The following is a 22022-nucleotide window of genomic DNA, read 5'->3' on the forward strand; positions in this document are numbered from 1 at the left end:
CAGGAGGGTCTAGTTTATAGGGAAATATGCAAAGATCAGATTTAACACGTTTAAGTGTCATGTTTCCTTGACTGTGGAAGTGGAGCTTCCACAGTGGAGCTACTGAGTGTGTGGTTGGGTACATCAGTCTTGAATTTGGTGCTCACTTTTCAGCTAGAGATACAGATATGGGGCAGCATACAGAGACCACTTAAAGCTGAGAGATTAAATAATATCTCCTAGGTACTGAGTGAAGCAGAAAAAGAAGCAGTTTGAAGAATATACCCTCATTTATAAGCAAAGGAGGAATCTGAAAAGGAGTAGCTAAAAAGGAGAAAAATAGACACGTGGTTTTATGGAAGCTGAATATTGAAAAGAATTTTTAAAATATTTTTTAAGAAGGAATAAGCAGGCTTCCCTGATAGCTCAGTTGATAAAGAATTGCCTGCAATGCAAGAAACCTGGGTCGGTTCGATTCTTGGGTCAGGAAGATCCCCTGGAGAAGGGATAGGCTACCCACTCCAGTGCTCTTGGGCTTCCCTTGTAGCTCAGCTGGTAAAGAATCTGCCTGCAATGCAGGAGACCTGGGTTCAATCCCTGTGTTGGGAAGATCCCCTGGAGAAGGCAAAGGCTACCCACTCAGTATTCTGGCCTGGAGAATTCCATGGACAGTCCACGGGATCGCAGAGTCGGACACTGACTGAGTGACTTTCACTTTCTTCAAGTGATACACTAACCAGGTCAAGTAAGACAAGGACTGAGAGATTACATTTGGATTTAGCAACATGAAGATCACTTATGACACAGAGTTTTACTGAAGTGTAGGAATAGAAACCTGACTACAGTGAATTCAACAGGGATGGGAAGAAAGAAATGGTGGGAGGCAGCAGGTGTCAGATTTGAATTTGATGTATATAAGTGGTAATGTTTTACCTTTGATGTATATAAATGGTAATGTTTTGGCCATAAATTAAAATGAATTTTACTATTTTGACATACATTGCTCTAAATGAGGAATCAATCTCATATTTATCAAAATTGTATTGCAGTTTACAATCAACACAACATTGCCATATTGCAAGATCAAACTTCAGTGTCAGCTCTTCTGGGAAGTCTTTTCTGCCTCCTGCATACAGTTAATTGCTGTGTCTTCAGTACTCCCCAAACACATCACAAACATATTTGCAGTGTTTGTGTTGTGATGTTATGTTACAAACTTTGTAAAATTTGTGCTCTAATCATTTTGGATCTCTTTCAATCTATTGTGATCCTTCATCCTTATACAATAAGGCTGTTTTGGTAAAAGTATGTGCCCACTAAATGTATGGTGAATAAAAGAATATCACATTTTAAGTCAGAATACTCAGTCCACCTGATGCAAAGAGCCAACTCATTGGAAAATACTCTGATGCTGGGAAAGATTGAGGGCCAAAGGAGAATGGGGTGGCAGAGGATTGGATGGTTGGATGGCATCACTGACTCAGTAGACATGAATCTGAGTGATATACAGGAGACAGTAAAGGACAGGGAAGCATGATGTGCTGCAGTTCATGGGGTCCCAAAGAGTCAGACACAGCTGAGGGACTGAATAACAATAACTGATTGTTAAATATGGGTAGATACAGGAGCCTTAATCACGTTCCCCAAGATTTAAAGCCCATTGCATTAGGAAAATAATGACACCTATTTCTCTGACTGTAGTCCTTCATTGTCCATTTTGGTATTAAATAAAGGACCTACAAAATAATTAGCCATGAATATGCTATCCAACTAATTAATGTGCTTTTACTTTTTTGTCTTTTTTTTTCAGATTGATAACTTTTGACTCTTTTTTTCTCATTGTAACAGTATTCAAATTATTAATGTAGAAATTTCATAGATAACAGAATCTTGGTAAAGTTTCTTCTCTGGGACAGAAATCTGGAATTCAGTTTATAGGCTTTCTGAAAAGTTCCATATCTTCAGAGCTTACCTGTACTTAAACTAACATTACTATAATTTCAATATAAAAGGGAGACAGGTTGATCTGATTTGGGATACTGGGATGTTCTGCAGAGCTACAGTCCCAAGAGTGATTAGGTTTGATATTTATTTTTAATATGACTCATTTACAGCCTTCTCACACACATGATCCTGTTTGATCATTGAATTAAGAGTACAAGAAAAATGCATATTAAAACTAAAATATTAAGAGTGGGGGGATAGATTGGGAGTTTGGGATTGACATGTTCACAATGCATATTTAAAATAGATAACCAACAAGAACCTACTGTGTAGCACAGGGAACTCTGCTCAATACTCTGCAGTAATATAAATGGGAAAAGAATTTGAAAAATAATAGATATATAACTGAACCACTTTGCTATTATACCTGTAACGAAAACAACATTGTTAATTAATTCTTTTCCAATATAAAATAAAAATGTAAAAAAATCTGAAATATTAAATGTAATATAAAATATTTTATACCTCTCTACACTTAAAATATATAATTGTCATGGAAATCAAACTACTACTAAGAAAACCCTTACATTAACTAAAGGTTCAAGATAAAATGCTAATTCTATTCTAAATAACAGTAGACATATTTTGAGTGAGATAGATTTTTGCCTATTTGCTTTGATCGTTGTTTTTACTAAGGAAACTTTAAGCAAAGACATGGATTGCAAATTTTTCCCATTCTAGAGAACATTGAGAAAAGGAAAGTTATCTCCATCTATCTCTATATCTAAGTATATTATTTATCTATATACACTGTTTTGCCAAGAGAACACACTGGTCATAGCAAACACCCTCTTCCTGCAAAACGAGAGATGACTCTACACATGGATATCACCAGATAGTCAATACCGAAATGATTTTGATTATATTCTTTGCAGCCAAAGGTGGAAAAGCTCTATACAGTCAGCAACAACAAGACCAGGAGATGTTTGCGGCTCAGACCATGAACTCCTTTTTGCAAAATTCAGATCTAAATTGAAGAAAACAGGGAAAACCACTAGGTCATTCAGGTATGACCTAAATCAAATACCTTATGATTATACAGTGGAAGTGAAAAATAGATTCAAAGGATTAGATCTGATGGACATTCATGATTGTACAGGAGGCAGAGATCAAGACGATCCCTAAGAAAAATAAATTCAAAAAGACAAAATTGTTGTCATAGGAGGCCTTACAAATAGCTGAGAAAAGAGAAGCTAAAGGCAAAGGAGAAAAGGAAAGATATACCCAAGTGAATGCAGAGTTCCAAAGAATAGCAAGGAGAGATAAGAAAGCCTTCCTCCTCCTGCTTCTAAAATTCAAGTGAGAGGACTTAGTTATTGATTATATAAACTTAGGTTTGGTCAACTGGTCTAGATTTTGGATCTTGGGTAAATGAAGCAGATATGAAAATATTTAGGCATTACTCAGAGCAGCAGTAGTAGAGCTGAGACTCCAAAGGAGATTACAGATGTCCATGAAAATGTTATCCTTACCTGTAGCATGATCTTACCTGTGTGCTTGGCAATCTATTGGCTGCATTTTTGGTTGCATTTCCTATATTGATGTCATCCTGTTCTCCAGGTTTTCCCATCATTCTGAGAGTTATCCAAGAGTATATGAATTCCTTTTCTGCTCAAACTAGCCAATCTGTTTCTGTCGTTTGCAACCAAGACTGATAGACTATGACATGTGACTATACTGGTATCACAGACATAAAATATTGAGACTCCTTAAAGTAAAGTTTTACTTACATTTGAAAAATGTTTTTCAGTTTTTCTGAAAGCCTGAAATTAAAAGAGTTAAATTCACAGGGCTTTGGGGATTTTTTCAAACATCACCAAAATTTTATTCCTGACAATTATAGAAGATCTGACTCTTCATTTTACTGTGAATATTTACAAAGTGGTAACATATTCAAATATAGATTTTATTTTATTACTAAGCAATTTCTTATGAGAATTCACTATTAACTCTCCAAGTCACAGAGCAGTGGATGGTTTATTTCTTTCATTATATGTGATAAAATGAAATAGTCATATTTTCTTCAGAAAACAGTATGATATAATACCCAAAATCTATTATAGATGAAAGCCAATTAAACTTTTAAAGAAATAAGAGGAATGACAATTGCAAAATACAGAATAGAAAACTTTATTTGCCTCACTGTATTTAGTAATTATAAGTGTGGAAACTGAAGTCATATTGCAAAGAAAAGGCATTGTTCATTATAGATCTGGGCAGGCATTAAGTGTACACACACACACACACACACACACACACACACACACACACAAAGTCTTTCTTTGGGAACATTTTCCTATTATTTTTCAGAACAGAAAATACATTGTTAATTTTTTTCTCTCTCTCTCTCCCTCCTCCCTTGCTTCTTCTTCCCTCCATCCTTTTTTCCTCCTTTTTTCCCTCTTTTTTTTTCTTCTCCTCTCTTTTATTCAAATTTAAGGTGAGACTGGCTTCCTAGAGAAAGCATTAGAGAAACAGAGACCTTTTGCTCCAGTTTGGTGGTTGTCTTCTAAACATCCAGATTAACTCTATCAGTTAATTCCTTTTAAAAGTCTCTTCAAAGGTTATATAATCACACTTTCTTGTAGAATGAATGCCTGAAACGATGAGTGTCATGTGAACATTTTGAGCTATCTGACAAAAATTAAATGTCTTATTCTAAGCTAAGTTGATTTTTAACATATCCATAATCAACAGATGCTAGATTCTTCTTGAAATGATGCTAGCTTGAGATATTAGCTGAGGATCTCAGTGTAAAAATGGAGATCATTATATAAATTCTTGTGTTACTTGGTGAAAGATATATTTCAATCACATATTAAACTAAAAAGGTTTTGTTAATATATTGTTACAATTGAATTATGAGAGAATAGGAATTTGTGAACATACATGCAAGTTTGTCTATCTAAAAATTGGAAATACACATTTCCAGGAAAAAAAATTATTCCAAGTTGAAAAAAAAACCCAGTCTTTCTCTTTGTCAACATTTAAAATTATTAGATAGTAAGAATTTCAAAAGCATAATAAACTAGTTACCTAATATCAACAGGAAAAATGTATTTCCAAAAATAAATTTTATTCCAACAAAAATCTCTTTTTCTCCATATCGGCAGTTAAAGCAGGTGCCACCTTCTGATTAATTAAATCACAAGATGTTACTTCTGCGAAAATCTTAGCAAATGAAACAGAAACAGAGACTGTTGGCTGCACTGTTGTCATTTCTTCTTCGTTTTTTAAATTATCCAGAACACCACATGGCTGGCTTGGAAGCTTATTTTCCAGATCACTGACAGCAACGTGATTGTGTGTTTGTATGTGTGAGTTTGTGCTTTGTTTTGAAAGACATCAGCTGGAAGCGGTTTCAAATCTCTGGCAACAATTTCTTGAGGAGTACGTCATAAATGAGCTATTGACCACGTTTTTTGCCAGGTCACTTGTCAAATGTGTAGCAGGGAGACGTAAAGTTTCAGGGCAACTGCAATCCACATTTATGAAACTACTTAGAACACTATGTTAGAGTTCTATGGATTCTATTGGGTGCAATCAAGAAAATTGCTCTTTTTATTAGCATATTCCAGTCTGTAAACAATATTGCTTAAGTCCTTTTTCTAAAATAAGGTCCTGAATTTTTCTCAGGAAATTCCATGTGCTTGGAGTATTTGCTTAAGCACAATTCAAACCTGCAGGAAGTTGAAGTATGCTGTGTTTAGTGTAAAGTTAACTTTTTTGAATGTAAAAAAGTCAAAATTAATAAAGAAACTAACAAATTCAAAGTTCCACTGAGGAACATCATGATGCTTTTAGCAATTCACTTGAAAGGAAGGAGGAAAACCACCTTCTTTAACATTTTAAAGCTTTGAAAGCCTAATGAACCATGTTACCTCCTGTAGCTTCTACCAAACCAAAATTTGCAAGTACTAGGTTCATTAGCAGTAAGTGGAAGCAGACCATTCAGTTCATCAATGGTGTCTTGCAGTGTTTTCAACATCACTGTTGTATTTGGTTGAAGAGATATTGCCATATTAACTGTTACTTCATTCTCCTTATTTTTCATAAAAATTTCTGTTATCTCAAGAATTAAATGCTCCTCCCTCCAAATGATAAACACTTTTTCTTTTAACAAGGGTTCAAAATATATTCATTTTTCAACAAGGTAGATTATTGAAGAATGTCATCCTCGTTATATTTTAATTGTTTATTTCTCCTTCTATATGTCTCAAACTATTGGATATTGGTTTGTGGTTAAGGAAGAAAATGAGAAATTAGAATATAGAAAATGTAAAATAGTAGATATAGATAATGTGGTTTTATCTGAGTCATTACAATAGAGGTTATATTATCAAACCTTAAAATATTGGCAATTCATTTAATTCATGTGCTTTTAAGATTTTTGTATCTTATTATTTTAAGGGAAAAGCTGTGTGCATGAAAAACCCAGGTACTCCTTAGCAAACACCCTTGCAGTTTACCTGGTTCTGATTCTATGGGGACTCCACCTTTCACTGCATTTGAACAATTTTACAATGATAGCAAGGCAAAGTATATCTTGTCATCCAACACATAAATAAGTTCTGTTGGTTAAGGTTACAACTTTATTCTTCTCCTTACTCTGGAAGAATCCAGTTTTGCCTCTATAAACATATTAATTTCAATATTCTTGATCTATAAATATTCCTGTTCTTTGGATTGTCCTTTTATCCAGTTGTAACTTCTTGAAAGTGATAGTCGCTCCATCATGTCTGACTCTTTGCAACCCCATGGACTATAGCCTGTCAGGTTCCTCTGTCCATGCCATTCTCCAGACAAGAATACTGGAGTAGGTTGCATTCCCTTCTTCACATTGTCATGACTCAGGGATGGAACCCAGATTTCCCGCATCCTTCATTAATGAATTGATGTGTTCATTTTACTTGTATGTGAAAGCTTTGCTTTCTGTTTTTTTCAGACTAGAGTGACATTTACAGGATTTGCATTATATTTCTATTTTGACAACAAAATGCAAGTGTATTCCTTAGGTTGTATATAGTTTAATTTCTAAAATTAGAATCTTTCTCTCATTCTCCTGCCCCAGCACAAACAGATGTGCATATAATTAGTATTTTGGCATAAATTGGCTCAAACAACATCGCTTAAGATTAAAATCAGTATTCTATTGTGTATTTTAAAAAATGTGTGTATATATTCTACTCACCATTTCTCTAAGAATTCTGTTGATTGCAGATGCCTGAGGAATAGTCAGTGGGTTATTCAAAACTTGGTAGGCTTTTGCAAAATGCTATATAAAAAAGATACATATGCTTATGACAAGAGCCTCCATTTGGTGTGATGGGCCTAATATTATCAAGGGCTATGTGTCCACAGGTAGTTGCACACCCAAATTTTTAGATGAGATGTATAATGTGATTCATCTTTAAACCACATAACCTCTGGAGGCTTTGGAAAATAAAGGGATAGCATTAAAGGGAAAAAATACATGTAAACAAAGTTATTTGTATATAAATATAAGTGTACATATATTCTTTGTAAAGCTAATAATGTGGTCATATTTATTTCTAAGGAGGCTCATGGATATTGAAACAAATTGGGAGTATTCTGCATTGCACATTTGGTTCAAATCTGCCACTTAGTAGAAGCATAATCTTCAGCAAGTGAGTTAAAATTTATGAATCTTGTTTCATCATCAATGAGACAATAATAATGTTTTAAAGTACATTTAATGTCTGCTAAAGTACTTTACCGTGGTAAAATTCAAGACAGAGATAGCTGTGACACTTCAGAAGTAATTCTAGCTGACACGTCTGTCTCTGAGGTGAGCAGAAATGAGTAGAATTGTTAGACTGAAGGCCTTGGGAGAGTCATTCACTTGCCAGTTTGTTTGTTTTTTCTTTTTCTTTTTCTACTATATATGTCAATTTCTAAATATTTTTCATAAATCTGGGATTACTAGGGAAAAGTTCAAGTGAGCATGAAGGTGTATGCTTCTTGGGAAGTTCAGGGTGAGTACACTGATACTCTGGTGTTTGAATCAAATTACATTATCTTGAATGAATTATTCTCAGAAGTTTTTCTCTTAAAATTTTCAAATTTCTGCCTGCCAGGCAAAAGTAAGTAATTATCTTCCAAGTAGCTGGATGTCATTTTGAAGTATCTGTGTTTTGACCTCTGATATTCAGGGAGAAAAATAGTTCTGCTTCACATGCTAGCTTTCAGAGTCTGAGGCTTGATACTTATGTTTCTGTGTGATTGTTTGCATAATAGAAATTACAAAGGGAGAAATAATGAGCCAGAGGGAAAATAAGATGTTTATTTGTGCGTGTTTTTGGTTTTGAAAAGGGAAAGAGATTTGGTAGATATGGTTTTCACAGAATGGCAATGACACCCATACTTTAAAATAGCTTAATGCATCAAGTGTAAATCTTTTTCACAGTTTGTTTTTTTATCTACCACATTGTTCCCTTCTGTTTGCATGATGAGCATAAATGGACAGGTTTGGAAAAGAGAGGTTGAATCATTCATTTGGAGTGGCCCTCATTTTACACAAATGTTACAGCTGTTACAAACTATGGGCTTTCAGTCAAATCACATTTTGTTTGGAAAGCAAGGTGTTTTTATTGAAATAGTATCTGAATGCTTTGAAGTGGAATATATACTCCTTGTTTTATACCCAGCAATCTCATGAAATTGTACTCTCTGCCTAACTTCTATAGGCATTTCCATTTTCAGATCTTTAGTCTGTAAAACCAACAAGATTTCATCATCAGTCTCTGTTGCTTACTGTGATGCATTTTAGGAGGTAAAAGTTCTAAATAATTGATAATAAAATCTTTCCAGAAAATTTCTTCTTCAGGCTAGCTGTAGTTCAGCTTGTTAGACCTTTGGGGAATCAGGAACAGAGGGAAAGGCTACAAAGTGGATCCTTTTTAAACTGTAGCTTCTAACATTTTCATCTTGTGTTGCTTTGGAGTATCTGAAAGATGTGAGTGTGGTACGGTGGAAGCAACAGAAAAGAAGGGAATAGCAGAAATATGTTTACTATTTCTTCTCTTTTCCCTCAAATTAGTAGAATTTTCAAATGAGTCAAGTACATATTTTAATTGATAAACTGACTTTATATTCACCTATTGGAAACAGTACAACATATTTTACATCAGATTATGAAATATGGATGTTTTACTAAAAGACAGGAAGAGCTTATTCCAGTCTTTAAAGTAAATACATATTCAAAGGATCTTAAGGCATACCATTTATTCATATTCATATCTATTGAAATACTGTACATCCACATACTTCAATAAATAGTTAAAAACCTGACCTCTTTTTAAATCATTTCTGAATTTCAAAAAACAAGTTTTATTGAAAAGATTAAATAGATAACTTTTGGCTGTGTCACAAAGCTAAGCACAATGGATAAATTAACAGTTATTCAGTAAATTTAATCAATATAGATAATTGGCTTTGATAAATTTCTCAGAGTTTTCTGAGTTCACACACTGGGGTATTTATATATACTGTCCTGAATTATCTGGTAATTTCCTCAGTTCTCCAGTCTACTTTCTAGATATAGCTTAAATGTTATGATGAAGCATTAATTTTTCAGCTAAGTTTGAACTCCCCAACAGTGGCTTTAAGTTTGATGTTCTCTCTCTCTCAAATCTTGTAGTGTCCCCGCCATAACACAATACTATAGTTTGGGCAGTACTTTTCATTATATAATTGCTGCATAATAGTAACTCAATGGTGTAACAGGACTTATGTTTCAAATGGGATCATTGTAAATAAAACATAATTACACCAGTTGCAGTTAAAAGAATGCAAGTGAATTACGTCGACTACCCTAATATTCTGGCTCTTCCCTCCCTCCCAGCCTCTCCTTTCTTCTTCCCTCTTTCCTTCTTTTCCTTCCTTGCTTTTTTTCTTTCCCCTTTACCTTTTCCCCCTTTCAGTCTTTTTTCTTTCTACTCTACTTTCTCAACTGCTTTTTCTTTTTTCTTTCTTTGAAAAAAATTCAGGGGCAACAAAAAGAGTCCCACAAATCGAACCTGTAGAAATATAATGCTGAAATGAATAGCTAGAAAAATTGTTATAGATCAAAAGATAAATCAGTTTCATAAAACTGCTATTTTGAAATTGCAACAATCTTGTACAATCAGGACTGATAAAATGGAATAATCAGACATTTCAAATGTCCATAAATGTAAAATCATCTACTTGAACATTATATGCAATACATTCACACAAAAAAGCAAATACTGTAGCCTTATTTGAACAATATTGAACTCATAAATACTCATGATTTCACTCTGTCCAGGGGCCTAACAACTAGGAATGCTGCTTGATACAGAAAAACATAGTGAATACCTCCTTTATTTAAACATGTCACTCAAGAAAGTCTCTTCTAACATAAAGGCAAATACATATAGCTACTGAGCTATGACTGTACTTCTGTCACATTCTATGGGAAAAACACCAGACTCCACAAATTCGGAATCATGACAACACTTTGAACTAATTATTTGGTTCATCCATAGTTTATACCTCAGTTTACCTCACATTTACCCTACAAACCTTACAAAGAGGAGGTATTTTTACTCTAGGAAAGCGATCACTGTATAATATGCATTCTTGATCTGTTTCTTTCTCCCAAACAATGGTACTGATGGTTAACACTTCTGTGGTAGCACCACTATTTCTAGTAAGTAGATTATTATGGAGTGTGCCACTTTAAAGCTGCAATACACACAAAAAATATTTTGTAGTTTACTCACTGATTCCACAAAAAGATTTTGAAAAGCAAATCAATAATAATCAAAGTTAAAATGTCATATGTTGTTTTTGTAAAAACCTTTCTTAGTGCATCAGTCAAAATAACATAATAAATTATTACAGTAAATTTAATAGCATTATGCAATATCATTGCCATTTTGTGGAAATGTTGTATATATATGCCTCCTCATTTAGGATTCACAACTCTAATTAAAATAGATTTATGTTGTACTTTGGGACAAAGTTTTACTTATATTTTACTTATCTACATTATATATCTTAAATGTATACAACCTCTGTGAAATATCTTGTTTCTAACTAGATTAGCAGGTGTTGTTATAACTTGCAAAAGGGAACTATTTGCAGAAATTTCTCTAGGGATAGTAAAATTGGTAACTTTATCAAACTTGCAAATGGCTTTCAAGGCTATGGTCTATCTTTAGTAAAGAGTAAACCATCGAACTATTCTTGTAACATAATACTTGTAGAATAACAGCAATTTCCTTCAAAAATGTAGTTTTCATTCTTTGTGATAGAAATAATTTAAAATCCATGATAATTTAGCAATTAATTTAAGACATTCTTCATCACTAATGGCTTGTCTTCATTTGAACACATCTTACATATAACATGTAAGAAATAAAGCATGATAATTTTTTTTTCATTTTAGCTTTGCTTGTTTAAGCTGACATGGCTATAGAGAAAGATTTAACCACAGAATTAGTTATTTCAGGGATTGATCTGCTGCATACTAGGATGGAATATTTGTTATATTTTGGAGCATTTTTGTACAACATGTATGCCAAACTATCAACTGAGTAATGTTTTCAGCTGGAAAATATGCAAAATGCTCCTGTCCACAGGAACACTATATCTAGCGTACCAACTTATTTGCCACAGAACCAAATTAATTTTGAATGTTTACCATCTCATTTAATGTTCGGTAATTGGACTTTGTGTCCTTTCTGACAAACCACCTTAAAAATTTTGGCCTGTAATAGTGAAAGGAAAAGATGCTGTATTGCCAGACAATTTTGGATGGACTGTGCTATCATTTTAACGGGAATTATTTCCCAAAGTGAATCTAACACTTAGCTACAACTAAAGAAATCATACAGTGGATTTACCTGTACTATATTAGTTAAATTGTTTTCATCACAAAGCTGAGCTATCATGGGGCAAAATTCTCAAAACCCTATTGGTAATGAGGGAAGAGATTTTTACAATTTGATAGCTCCTTTGTTCTTTAGAGACAAGATATAGTTAGTATTAACTTTATCACTGTGGTTTATTTTTGCTTTCAAGTTGTAGAATTTGGCAAAAACATTTTATTAGTTGGAGATGAAGAGAAAATTATTTTATGAAGGCACACCCATGCTGAACTTACAGGAAAGAGAAGCAGAGCTGCACAGCCAGTTATATTAAAAGGATCATTCCTGAAACCTGAATATCATGCGAGCAGAAAAATCTAGATATGTTATATTCTGAAGAAATGATCTGAAGGCAATATTATTTGCTTTTTTATCAAAAAAGAAAAAAAATGCATCTTTGTAAATGTGGGTTGACTCTTATTGAAACAGGGAAATGAATGCTTGTATTGCAGCCTTAAAGAATCACATATTCACTGCAATATTCGTTTTTTTGTAAACTACAGCCTGCAACCTAGCAGACCATGACTGAATGCTTTTGAAAAGTTGTAGATTACAAACATGAAATCACAATTAATATCCTCTAAAAGTAATTTCAGAGCTTTCACGTCTTAAAAAAAGGACAATGTGTACTGCTTCACAAGGTAATGTAGCTAATCAAAAAAAGAGTAGAATTAAAGTATTTACATAATGAGCAATTCTACAGAAGGCGATCATCCCCATGTAAGCACTGCTGATTATATCCCACGCTGCTTTTAACAAACTGTACCAGATTGGATCCAGCCATCAGCACTTTCAGAGAATCCTTAAAAGCCTTTTATGGGTCTTTATATTTATTGTAGAATGGCATTCTTCAGGTAGAATAAGCTGGTGAAAGAGGACAGTGTCAACACAAGGTACCAGCAGGAGAAAAGAACGTCAGCGCTCCCGGTAATTCCATACTGGGCTGTACTTGGAGCTGGAAAGAAATGGAGAAGAATAAATCAAAATCTAATTTGTGTCTTTCAAGGTCTCAACAATAATCAAAAAGCAGCCGGGTGTTCTGGGGAAAAAACTAGCACTGGAGTCAGACAGATTTCAGATTCACATCTGGTTCTGCTGTATAGAAATGTGTGGCCTATTCGACTAACCTCTCTGATCTTCAGTTTTCTCAAGAACAAAATAGAAATAATATAATCCACCTGGCAGCACTGCAGTGAGAATTTGAGGTGAAGCACATGTAGCACATTGCATTGGACTGGACATAAGTCCTCAGCAAATATCAGCTAACATTATTTATCTTATACGCATTGTAACTATTTCTAATAGTGGACAATATTCATTTATGTATATATTTTAAATTTGTTTTTATTGAGATATAGTTGAACTATAACAGTGTGTAAGTCTAAGGTGTACAACAGTGTGGATTTGATACACTTGTATATTGCAATATGATCACCACCATAGCGGTAGCTGACACTTCTATCATGTCACATAATCATTTTTGAGACTTCTCTGTTCATCTAATGGTTAAGAATCCAGCTTCCAGTGCAGGAAACTTGGATTTGATCCCTGGTCCAGGAAGACCCCATATGCCACAGGGCAGCTAAGCCCATGTGCCACAGCCACTGACTCTGTTCTCTGGAGCCCCTGAGCCACAGCTACTGAAGCCCATGCACCCTATAGCCTGTGTTCCACAGCAAGTGAAGCCACCGCAATGAGAACATCATTGCAGCAAGAAAGTGGCCCCCATCCACCACAACTAGAGGAAGCCTACGTGCAGCAACTAAGACCCAGTGAAGCCAAAAATAAACAAGTAAACAAAATCTTTTTAAAGTACTATCATAAAAATAAAGAATATTATTATTAAAAAAATGATCATTTTTATGGTGGGAACAGTTAAGATCTAGTCTCTTAGCAACTTTGAAGGTTATAGCACAGTATTATTGTCTACAGTCACTATGTTGTACATTAGATCTACAAAACTTATGTGTCTACTGATTGTAAGTTTATACCCTTATACAACCATCTCTGCAATTTCCCCAGCTCCCAGCCTCTGGTAACACTAGTCTACCTGTGCTTTTACAAGTTCTGCTTGCTTTATCAGATTCCACATCTATGTGATATTTTTAATTTCATATATATCATATATGATAAATATATATCATATATATCATATATGATAATATATCATATATATATCAGCTGATACTTGCTGAGTATGATATATATATCATATATCTTATATATGATATCATATATCATATATCTTATATATGATATTATATATCATATATATTATATGATATTATATATCATATATGATATTATATATAATATATATTATATGTGATATTATATATCATATATATATTATATGGTTTGGTTTAGTCACTAAGTCATGTCCAACTCTTGCGAGCCCATGGACTATACCTGCCAGGCTTCTCTGTTCCTAGGATTTTCCAGACAAGAATACTGGAGTGGATTGCCATTTCCTTCTCCAGGGGATTTTCCAAACCCAGAGATAGAACCTGGGTCTCCTGCACTGCAGGCAGATTCTTTACTGGCTGAGATACTAGGGACAGGGCTTCCCTGGTATGTATGTATGTATGTATACATATATAAATACACACACACATATTTGTGGGTCTTTTTTATTGGCCAGATGCTATACTAAATGCTGAAAAAACAAAGAGATTTTCTCTTCCAGGACCTTGTGTGTGTGTGTGTGTGAGGAAAGATATCAAACAATTATAATACAATCTTAGGAATATTAGAACTGCATGGGCAAACTGCAGTGAGATAGAAAATTGTGTATTTAAAATTGCCTGGGCAAAGGGAAGATGATTTAACAGATAGTTTTACCAAAGGGGACGATCATCTGAGTAGAGGAAACAATATATTCAAAGGCATGAGGAAAGGCAAGATCACGGCATGTATTCTAGGCTCTAAAAGTAGATTAGTGTTGCTGGACTGTGAAGTTTGAGGCCTGGAGTGGAGAAAATTGAAACGGAACTCTAGGCAGATAGAATGAACTCGACTGTATTGAAAAAAATGTTTAGCTTTTTATACTGGAGGAGATTTTGAAGAATTTGGAGCTGTTGAATTGTATGACTATATTTATACATTGGAAAGATCACAATCTTAGAGAGAAACTCCTGTGGGTACTTGGCTAACAGTCATGCTGAATTTTCACTGAGAGATTGCACCTAGTGATTCACCAAGCATGGGATACTGTGGGAGTCTACTTAATGGATTCCACTTTGTTTCATAAGAGGACAGTTGCCTCTTTGAATGTGAATTATGTTATGTTCCAGAAACTGAATGTCGCAGACATGTTTAGCTATGCTTGAGACTGGTTCTCATTTACCATAAGAATAATAATAGTAATAATAAAACAACTCCACCAATGTATTTTTAACTACCTCTTATTAATGAAATCAGGATTTCAAGTACTGTTTTCTAGTAGGAAATGAATAATGTAATGAAAGAATGTTATTTAACCCCCAAATTCATAATTCAAATCTGGAAGCTGTTTTAGTCACACTGAATTTGAATTGCCAGCAGCTAGTTTTTAATGGAACTTTCACCAATGCCTATATTTTCATGTTACAAGAAGAATATATTGTGTTGTTTATAACTCTAAGAAATCAAAGGAGATAGAAGATGCCTTGAGCCCTGCCAGTGGGGAGTTTTCTTAAAAATACAATTGTTGATTCCATGTGAGTGAGATTCAAGGGCTAAAACTACTACACTTTAGTAAACATGTAGCAAAATCAACTATTTGATGTTTCTCTTTAAATGGCAGCCCACTCTAGTATTCTTGCCTGGAAAATCCCATGGACCCAGGAGCCTCGTAGGCTATAGTCAGTGAGTGGGGTCGCAAAGAGTCAGACACGACTGAGCGGCTTCACTTTCACTTTCACTTTGTATCACAAATGAGTTTTAAACAATGAGAAGATGATGAAGAAAATAAGTCTATTGTTGAAGAGATAGCTTTTCAAGTTTTGACATGCAAGAAGTCTAATTTAAAACCATGAAACTACTTAAATTATTTTCTCTTATTCAGGACTTAGAATCATGTTTTATTTTTTTAAACATAAATAAATAGTGAATTGGCCTGTTACCTTCTCAGTGACATCTATTTCATAGTTATTGCTACTGTTATTTAGGAATCTTGAGTGCAATAAAACCAGTATAATAATAAAGGACTAATCATTAGCAAAGTACATAAAATGATATCATAAATAAGAAACAGATCTTAAAAGCCAAGCACACAAAGAAAAGATATTTTTATTATCATGACAAATTAAATAGTACATTAATTGAGTAGAGTAAAAAGGACTCTCAAAACTCCTTATTCATCCTTTAAAATGCATTTTGGGTCAATCTTTCCTGAATCTCCTTTCCTTTTTCAACAAGCTGAACAGATTACCCTATTGTGTCATGAGGTCGCAATACATATTCCTTTTAATAAAACTATCATATTGTGTTACAACTATTTGTGTGTATATCTATTTCTTTCACCAGATTATAAACTCTCCTAGGGCCTGTTTTGTATATCTTACTATTTCCAGATACAAAGTCTGGTAAGTTCTGGTACACAGTGGGTACTCAAGAAATATCTATTGAACGAACAATTCAGTTAAATAAATAAATAGATAGGTTAGAGTCTTCCCTGATAGCTCAGTTGGTAAAGAATCTGCTTGCAATGGAGGAGAACCCGGTTCAATTCCTGGGTTGCGAAAATCCACTAGAGAAGGGGTAGGCTACCCACTCCAGTATTCTTGGGCTTCCCTTGTGGCTCAGCTGGTAAAGAATCCACCTGCCATGTGGGAGACCTGGGTTCAATCCCTGGGTTGGGAAGATCCCCTGGAGAAAGGAAAGGCTAACCTGTCCAATATTCTGGCCTGGAGAATTTCATGGGTCACAAAGAGTTGGACACAACTGAGTGATTTTTCACTTTCACTTTCAAAAGGAATATATGTCTCTCCTACAAAATAAAATCTTTTTTTGTGAAGCAAGCAAGCTACTTGTCTATAAGTTAGAGAATTTACCATACACTTTCATTCATTCAGCAAATATTTATTGAACTAGGTACTAAGAACTGTACTAAGTACTGGAAACACAACATATAATAATGTGGGTAAGGTGGCACAGTGGTAAAATATCTGCCTGCCAATGCAGGAAACACAGGAGATGCAGATTTGATCCCTGGGTCACGAAGATGCCCTGGAGTAGTAAATGGCAACCTATTCCAGTATTCTAGCCTGGAGAATCCCAAGGACAGAAGAGCTTAGGGGGGCTCCAATCCATGAGGTCATATAGAGCTGGACAAGACTGATTACTCATGTACATGTACATATGATTCTTTTATTACTCAATTTCATATATCTCCAAATATACCCTTTTATCATAGTTCTTGCATGAGTGTGTGCTCAGTCAATTCCGTCTGAGTCTTTGTGACCCCATGGACTGTAGTCCACCAGGCTCCTCTGTCCATGGGGTTCTCTAGGCAGGAAAAAGCTGGCTTACAATTCAATATTCAAAAAACAAAGATCATGGCATCTAGTCCCATCATGACATGGCAAATAGATGGGAAAACAATAGAAACAGTGACAGACTTTATTTTCTTTGGCTTCAAAATCACTGCAGACAGTTGATTGCAGCCACGAAATTAAAAGACACTTGCTCCTTGGAAGGAAAGCTATGACAAACTTAGACAGCGTTTTAAAAATCAGAGACATCACTTTTCTAGCAAAGGTCCATAAAGTCAAAGCTACTGGTTTTCCAGTTGTCATGTACAGATGTGAAAGTTGGACTATAAAGAAGGCTGACTGCCAAAGAAATGATGCTTTCAAACTGTGGTGTTGGAGAAGGCTCTTGAGAATCCCTTGGACTGCAAGGAGATCAAACCAGTCAATCCTTAAGAAAATCAACCCTGAATATTCACTGGAAGGACTGATGCCAAAGCTGAAGCTCCAATACTTTGGCCACTCATGCGAAGAGCCCACTCATTGGAAAAGACCCTGATGCTGGGAAAGATTGAAGGCAGGAGGAGAAGGGGATGACAGAGGACAAGATGATTGGATGGCATCACCGACTCAATGGATGTGAGTTTCAGCAAGCCCCAGGAGACAGTAAAGAACAGGGAAGCCTGGTGAGCTGCATTGAGCTCCATGGGGCTGCTTTGAGCAACTGAGCAACAACAGGGAGACAGATCATGAGGTAGATGATAGGGGAAAATCACGTATCAAACAAACTTTGTAGCATCATCCTCTTGCAGCAAAAGACAGAGAGTATAGATGAACCTGGGCCCCCAGATATGGTCTTGAATTTGGAGACATCCTTCTTTGCCTCTGTGATGGTCAGATCTGTTGTATGTTCCCTGCCATGTTTTTAGTTGCCTTTGAGTATCATACTGCTACCTATCCTAAATAACATTAGGAGGGAACTGGCATGTGGTCATAGGTGTAGTTGGACTGTAGTGAGAGTTTGTTTTCCTTCTGAGTGATATGAGAATCTACAACACAGTTACATGCAGAGGGACTAGCTGACATTTTAAATGTACCCTTGACTGTTCTGTGGACAGTAGATTGTACCAGCATAAGCAAGAGTAGGAGCCTACGTTAGTCCCAGACCTTCAGGGTTTCCACTGCCTGTTGAGGAAAGCCAAAATTGTGTGGCTCAGTATTCAAGGATGTCTGATATTTGGTTCTAGTCAACTTGTCCAGATTCATATACACTCTTAGCTTCAGGCACATAAGACATTTTTCTAAACAGTCTTCCCTGTCATTTGCACATACCATATCCTTAATCCTAAAAGGGCCTACTTCCTATTCTCCTTAGCCACTTATCAAAGTCCTATTCTTCTGTAAAAATGTAAATTAAAACCTCCCCCATAAAGCCCACCTAATCTAATAACAATTTTTAATCTCCTACCTTATTTCATAAATACTTCCTTTTTTACTTATGTGTGTGCTGAGTCACTTCAGTTGTGTCTGACTGTTTGCAACCCTATGGACGATAGCCCACCAGGCTCCTCCATCCACAGGATTCTCCAACCGAGAATACTGGAGTGGGTTGCCATTCCCTTCTACAGGGGATCTTCCCAATCCAGGGATCGAACTTGCTTCTCTTATGTCTGCTACATTGGCAGATTACCTCTAGCACCACCTGGGAAGCCATTTATGACAAGGGGGAATGTTCTATAATTTCATTATGCTTATAGACCAGTAGAAGAGAAAGATACACATATCTTTATTATAAAAATAAATTATATATATGTAGAAAGATACCTCTTTCTAACTAGAGTAACTTGGCATGTTTCTTAGCTGTGCTTAGTTTAGCATCCTCATTAGCAAATTAGGATTGGTACTGACAATATCTCAGAAGTGACAGTGAAGATTAAATGTGTTGATACACTTAAAACACCCAGTACAACATCTAACACAGGATAAACTCCCTCAAGTATTATCTCCCTCAAGTATTATCTAAGCACTATCAATCTGCTCATTCATTTAGCAAGTTGAGCCTGTGCTATGTGTCAGGCATTTTCTGAATGAATGAACAAAACTGAAGTGGCTCCTGTCCCCATAGAGCTTTCTCTTTAGCTTGAGTTGTTTTCTATGGAATAAGGCTGTTTTACTTCATTCCTCACCTCTACTTGGTTAAACCAATGTTTCTCTGGTCCTACAAAGCTGACCTCCATTTTATCTTACAAAAATATTTATTTTCTTTATTATCTTGACTTCTTTCAGAGGACGTGGATGCCAATTACTGCAAGATAATCGGCTGTTTCTTCTCTTTGCAGGCTGCTTGAAGACAGAGTATGACCCTCTTCCATTTCTTCTTTTCCTCTATCTTTTCTCAAGAGTAACCATGTGGCACATGTCCTTGGGAATGGTTTCATGGCTCATCTAATGCCAAGCTTGGTGACAGAAGGGCTTTGAGGCATGAAGCAGAGTATGTGGGCTATGTGGAGGGTCCAGGCCTTTGGGATTTCTCCCAGTTGCCAACAGGAAGATCCAATCTGGGCTTTAATACATATCTTACATCTTGTCTAATTATGATTATCACTCCCAATTACTTACAGCTGCTGAATATTATTTTCAGTCTTGGCAGTTTTCCCTTGTATTGCTCCAGTTTTTATTTTTAGGCAAAAGCAAATGTAACTGTGAAATATTTAGTTTGGTATAATACCAATTACTTGCCTAGGCAATTTCCTTAAATTACTGAAGCTTTAACTAAACTAACTTTGAGTCATATTTTTAAGATTCTTGTTGCAATCTTAGGTAGAGTTATTTAGCTACGTTAACTTTGCTTCCATAAGAGAATCTGGCCTGAACTTGCATTTTACTGAAACCTTATACCTTAATGGAAAGTGAATGATTTACACCTAAATTAGATTTTAAATAAAAGAGAGCGATTCAAAAGAGTGCATATTAGTTTACTGAGAAATCATGCAACACTGATTCAGTCTAAATGTAGTACAACTCACAATGTGGGAGTAGTTTGTTAGAAAGATAGTTTAATCCTTTCTTTAGCAATATCCACCCCTTAACACCATCAGCAGGTGTCAGGGATAACACATCAGAAGCTCAGATCACACCCAAATTTTTTACATCATTTACTTCTGCATGATACTGGGCGGCGATTTGGGGATGAGAGGAGCACGGAGATATGCTTTACCACCGGATGTACAACTTTTGATTACAGTGTCTGGATGAATCAGACACGTCTCAGCATCGGCAACATCATCTAATTATTCCTTTCTGAGCTATTTCTCTCTTAGGCCCACACCCTAAGAGAGGATGTATTGCTTTAAAGACACAGCACAAACTATGGCTTATCAGGAACCATGCCCTATCTCACTCCTATGGAACAGCTATTTCTGTGTAGGGGAGGGCTTTGTTTGTGTCATTACAGCATGTCCCCATACTGGCACCCTCCAAAATCTTCTTCCTCCCTTAGGCCTGGACTTGAGTAATGCTTGAGAACCATAGCTGTCATGCAGTAGGGCTACCAATGTGGACTTTTTCAGATGTTTTTACTCAACACACCTTTTTTTGCGCCATACATTGTTTCCTGAAATACAGAGAAATAAATATAGCATAATCCACTTTTCAAGCAGCTCTCAGTCCTGCAGAGTAAGGCTTAATTTGTGAGTTCTTACCACAGCAACCCACTCCAGTACTCTTGCCTGGAAAATCCCATGGACAGAGGAGCCTGGTGGGTTATGGTCCATGGGGTCGCAAAGAGTCGGACACGACTGAGCGACTTCACTTTACCACAGCTAGGGCCTCCCAGATGGCTCAGACAGTGAAGAATCCATCTGCAATGCAGGAGACCCAGTTCCATCCCTGGGTCTGGAAGATCCCCTGGCAAAGGGGAATGGCTACGCACTCCAGTATTCTTGCCTGGAGAATTCCATGGACCAGAGGAGCCTGGTGAGCAATAGTGCATGGGGTTGTAAAGAGTCAGACATGACTGAGCAACATTTTCACTTTCACTTCACCATAGCTATAGCTCCACTCATACTTAGAGGAGAGAAAGACTTGGACAACTGACTCTGAATTCCTGTTAGCCTTTTTTATTTTCTTTAGAAGGAATCAGGCTAACAAGGGCACATTGATGCACTTTTTTTCAAAGAGACCTAAGGTTATACAAAATCTCTATTTACATACATATCCTCATTGAGCTTCCCTAGTAGGAACTGAACTTCCCCTGTAGCTCAGTTGGTGAAGAATCTGCCAGCAATGCTGGAGACCTGGGTTTGATTCCTGAGCTAGTAGATCTCCTGAAGAAGAAAATGGCAACCCACTCCAATATTCTTGCCTAGAGAATCCCACGGACAGAGGGGTCCAAGGGGTCCCAAGAGTTGGATATGACTTAGCAAGTAAACCACCACCTAACATGTAAAATTTTTTACTTTTTCACTTGGTTAAAAATCAAATGCCTACCTTCAGGAAATTCTAACATTTTTTAGTAACCAAGCTTTCACAAGCATAAAAATATACAATTATTTTCACAAAAAGTATCTCCATTTTGTATTGTAAACAATGAGCAGAATGGCTAGAGAAATCACCCAATTCCTTTCTTTTTTCTGACTCATGGAATTTCCCTGCCAGCTTGTTTTTTGCAACTACT

General features: G+C 35.8%; 1 protein-coding gene across 1 annotated transcript in view; it reads right to left on the bottom strand.

Annotated features, from left to right (window-relative positions):
• Positions 1–9670: 9670 nt before the first annotated feature.
• The window catches only part of NEGR1 (neuronal growth regulator 1), a 1037860-nt gene continuing 1025508 nt past the window's right edge, over positions 9671–22022 (bottom strand). The window contains exon 7 of the mRNA XM_069594684.1: positions 9671–12852. Coding sequence (XP_069450785.1) covers positions 12728–12852 — 125 coding nt within the window. The 3' untranslated portion in view covers positions 9671–12727. The remainder of the gene's footprint in view (positions 12853–22022) is intronic.

The sequence above is a fragment of the Ovis canadensis genome, chromosome 1 (assembly GCF_042477335.2).
Source record: "Ovis canadensis isolate MfBH-ARS-UI-01 breed Bighorn chromosome 1, ARS-UI_OviCan_v2, whole genome shotgun sequence".
NCBI classification, from domain to species: Eukaryota; Metazoa; Chordata; class Mammalia; order Artiodactyla; family Bovidae; genus Ovis; species Ovis canadensis.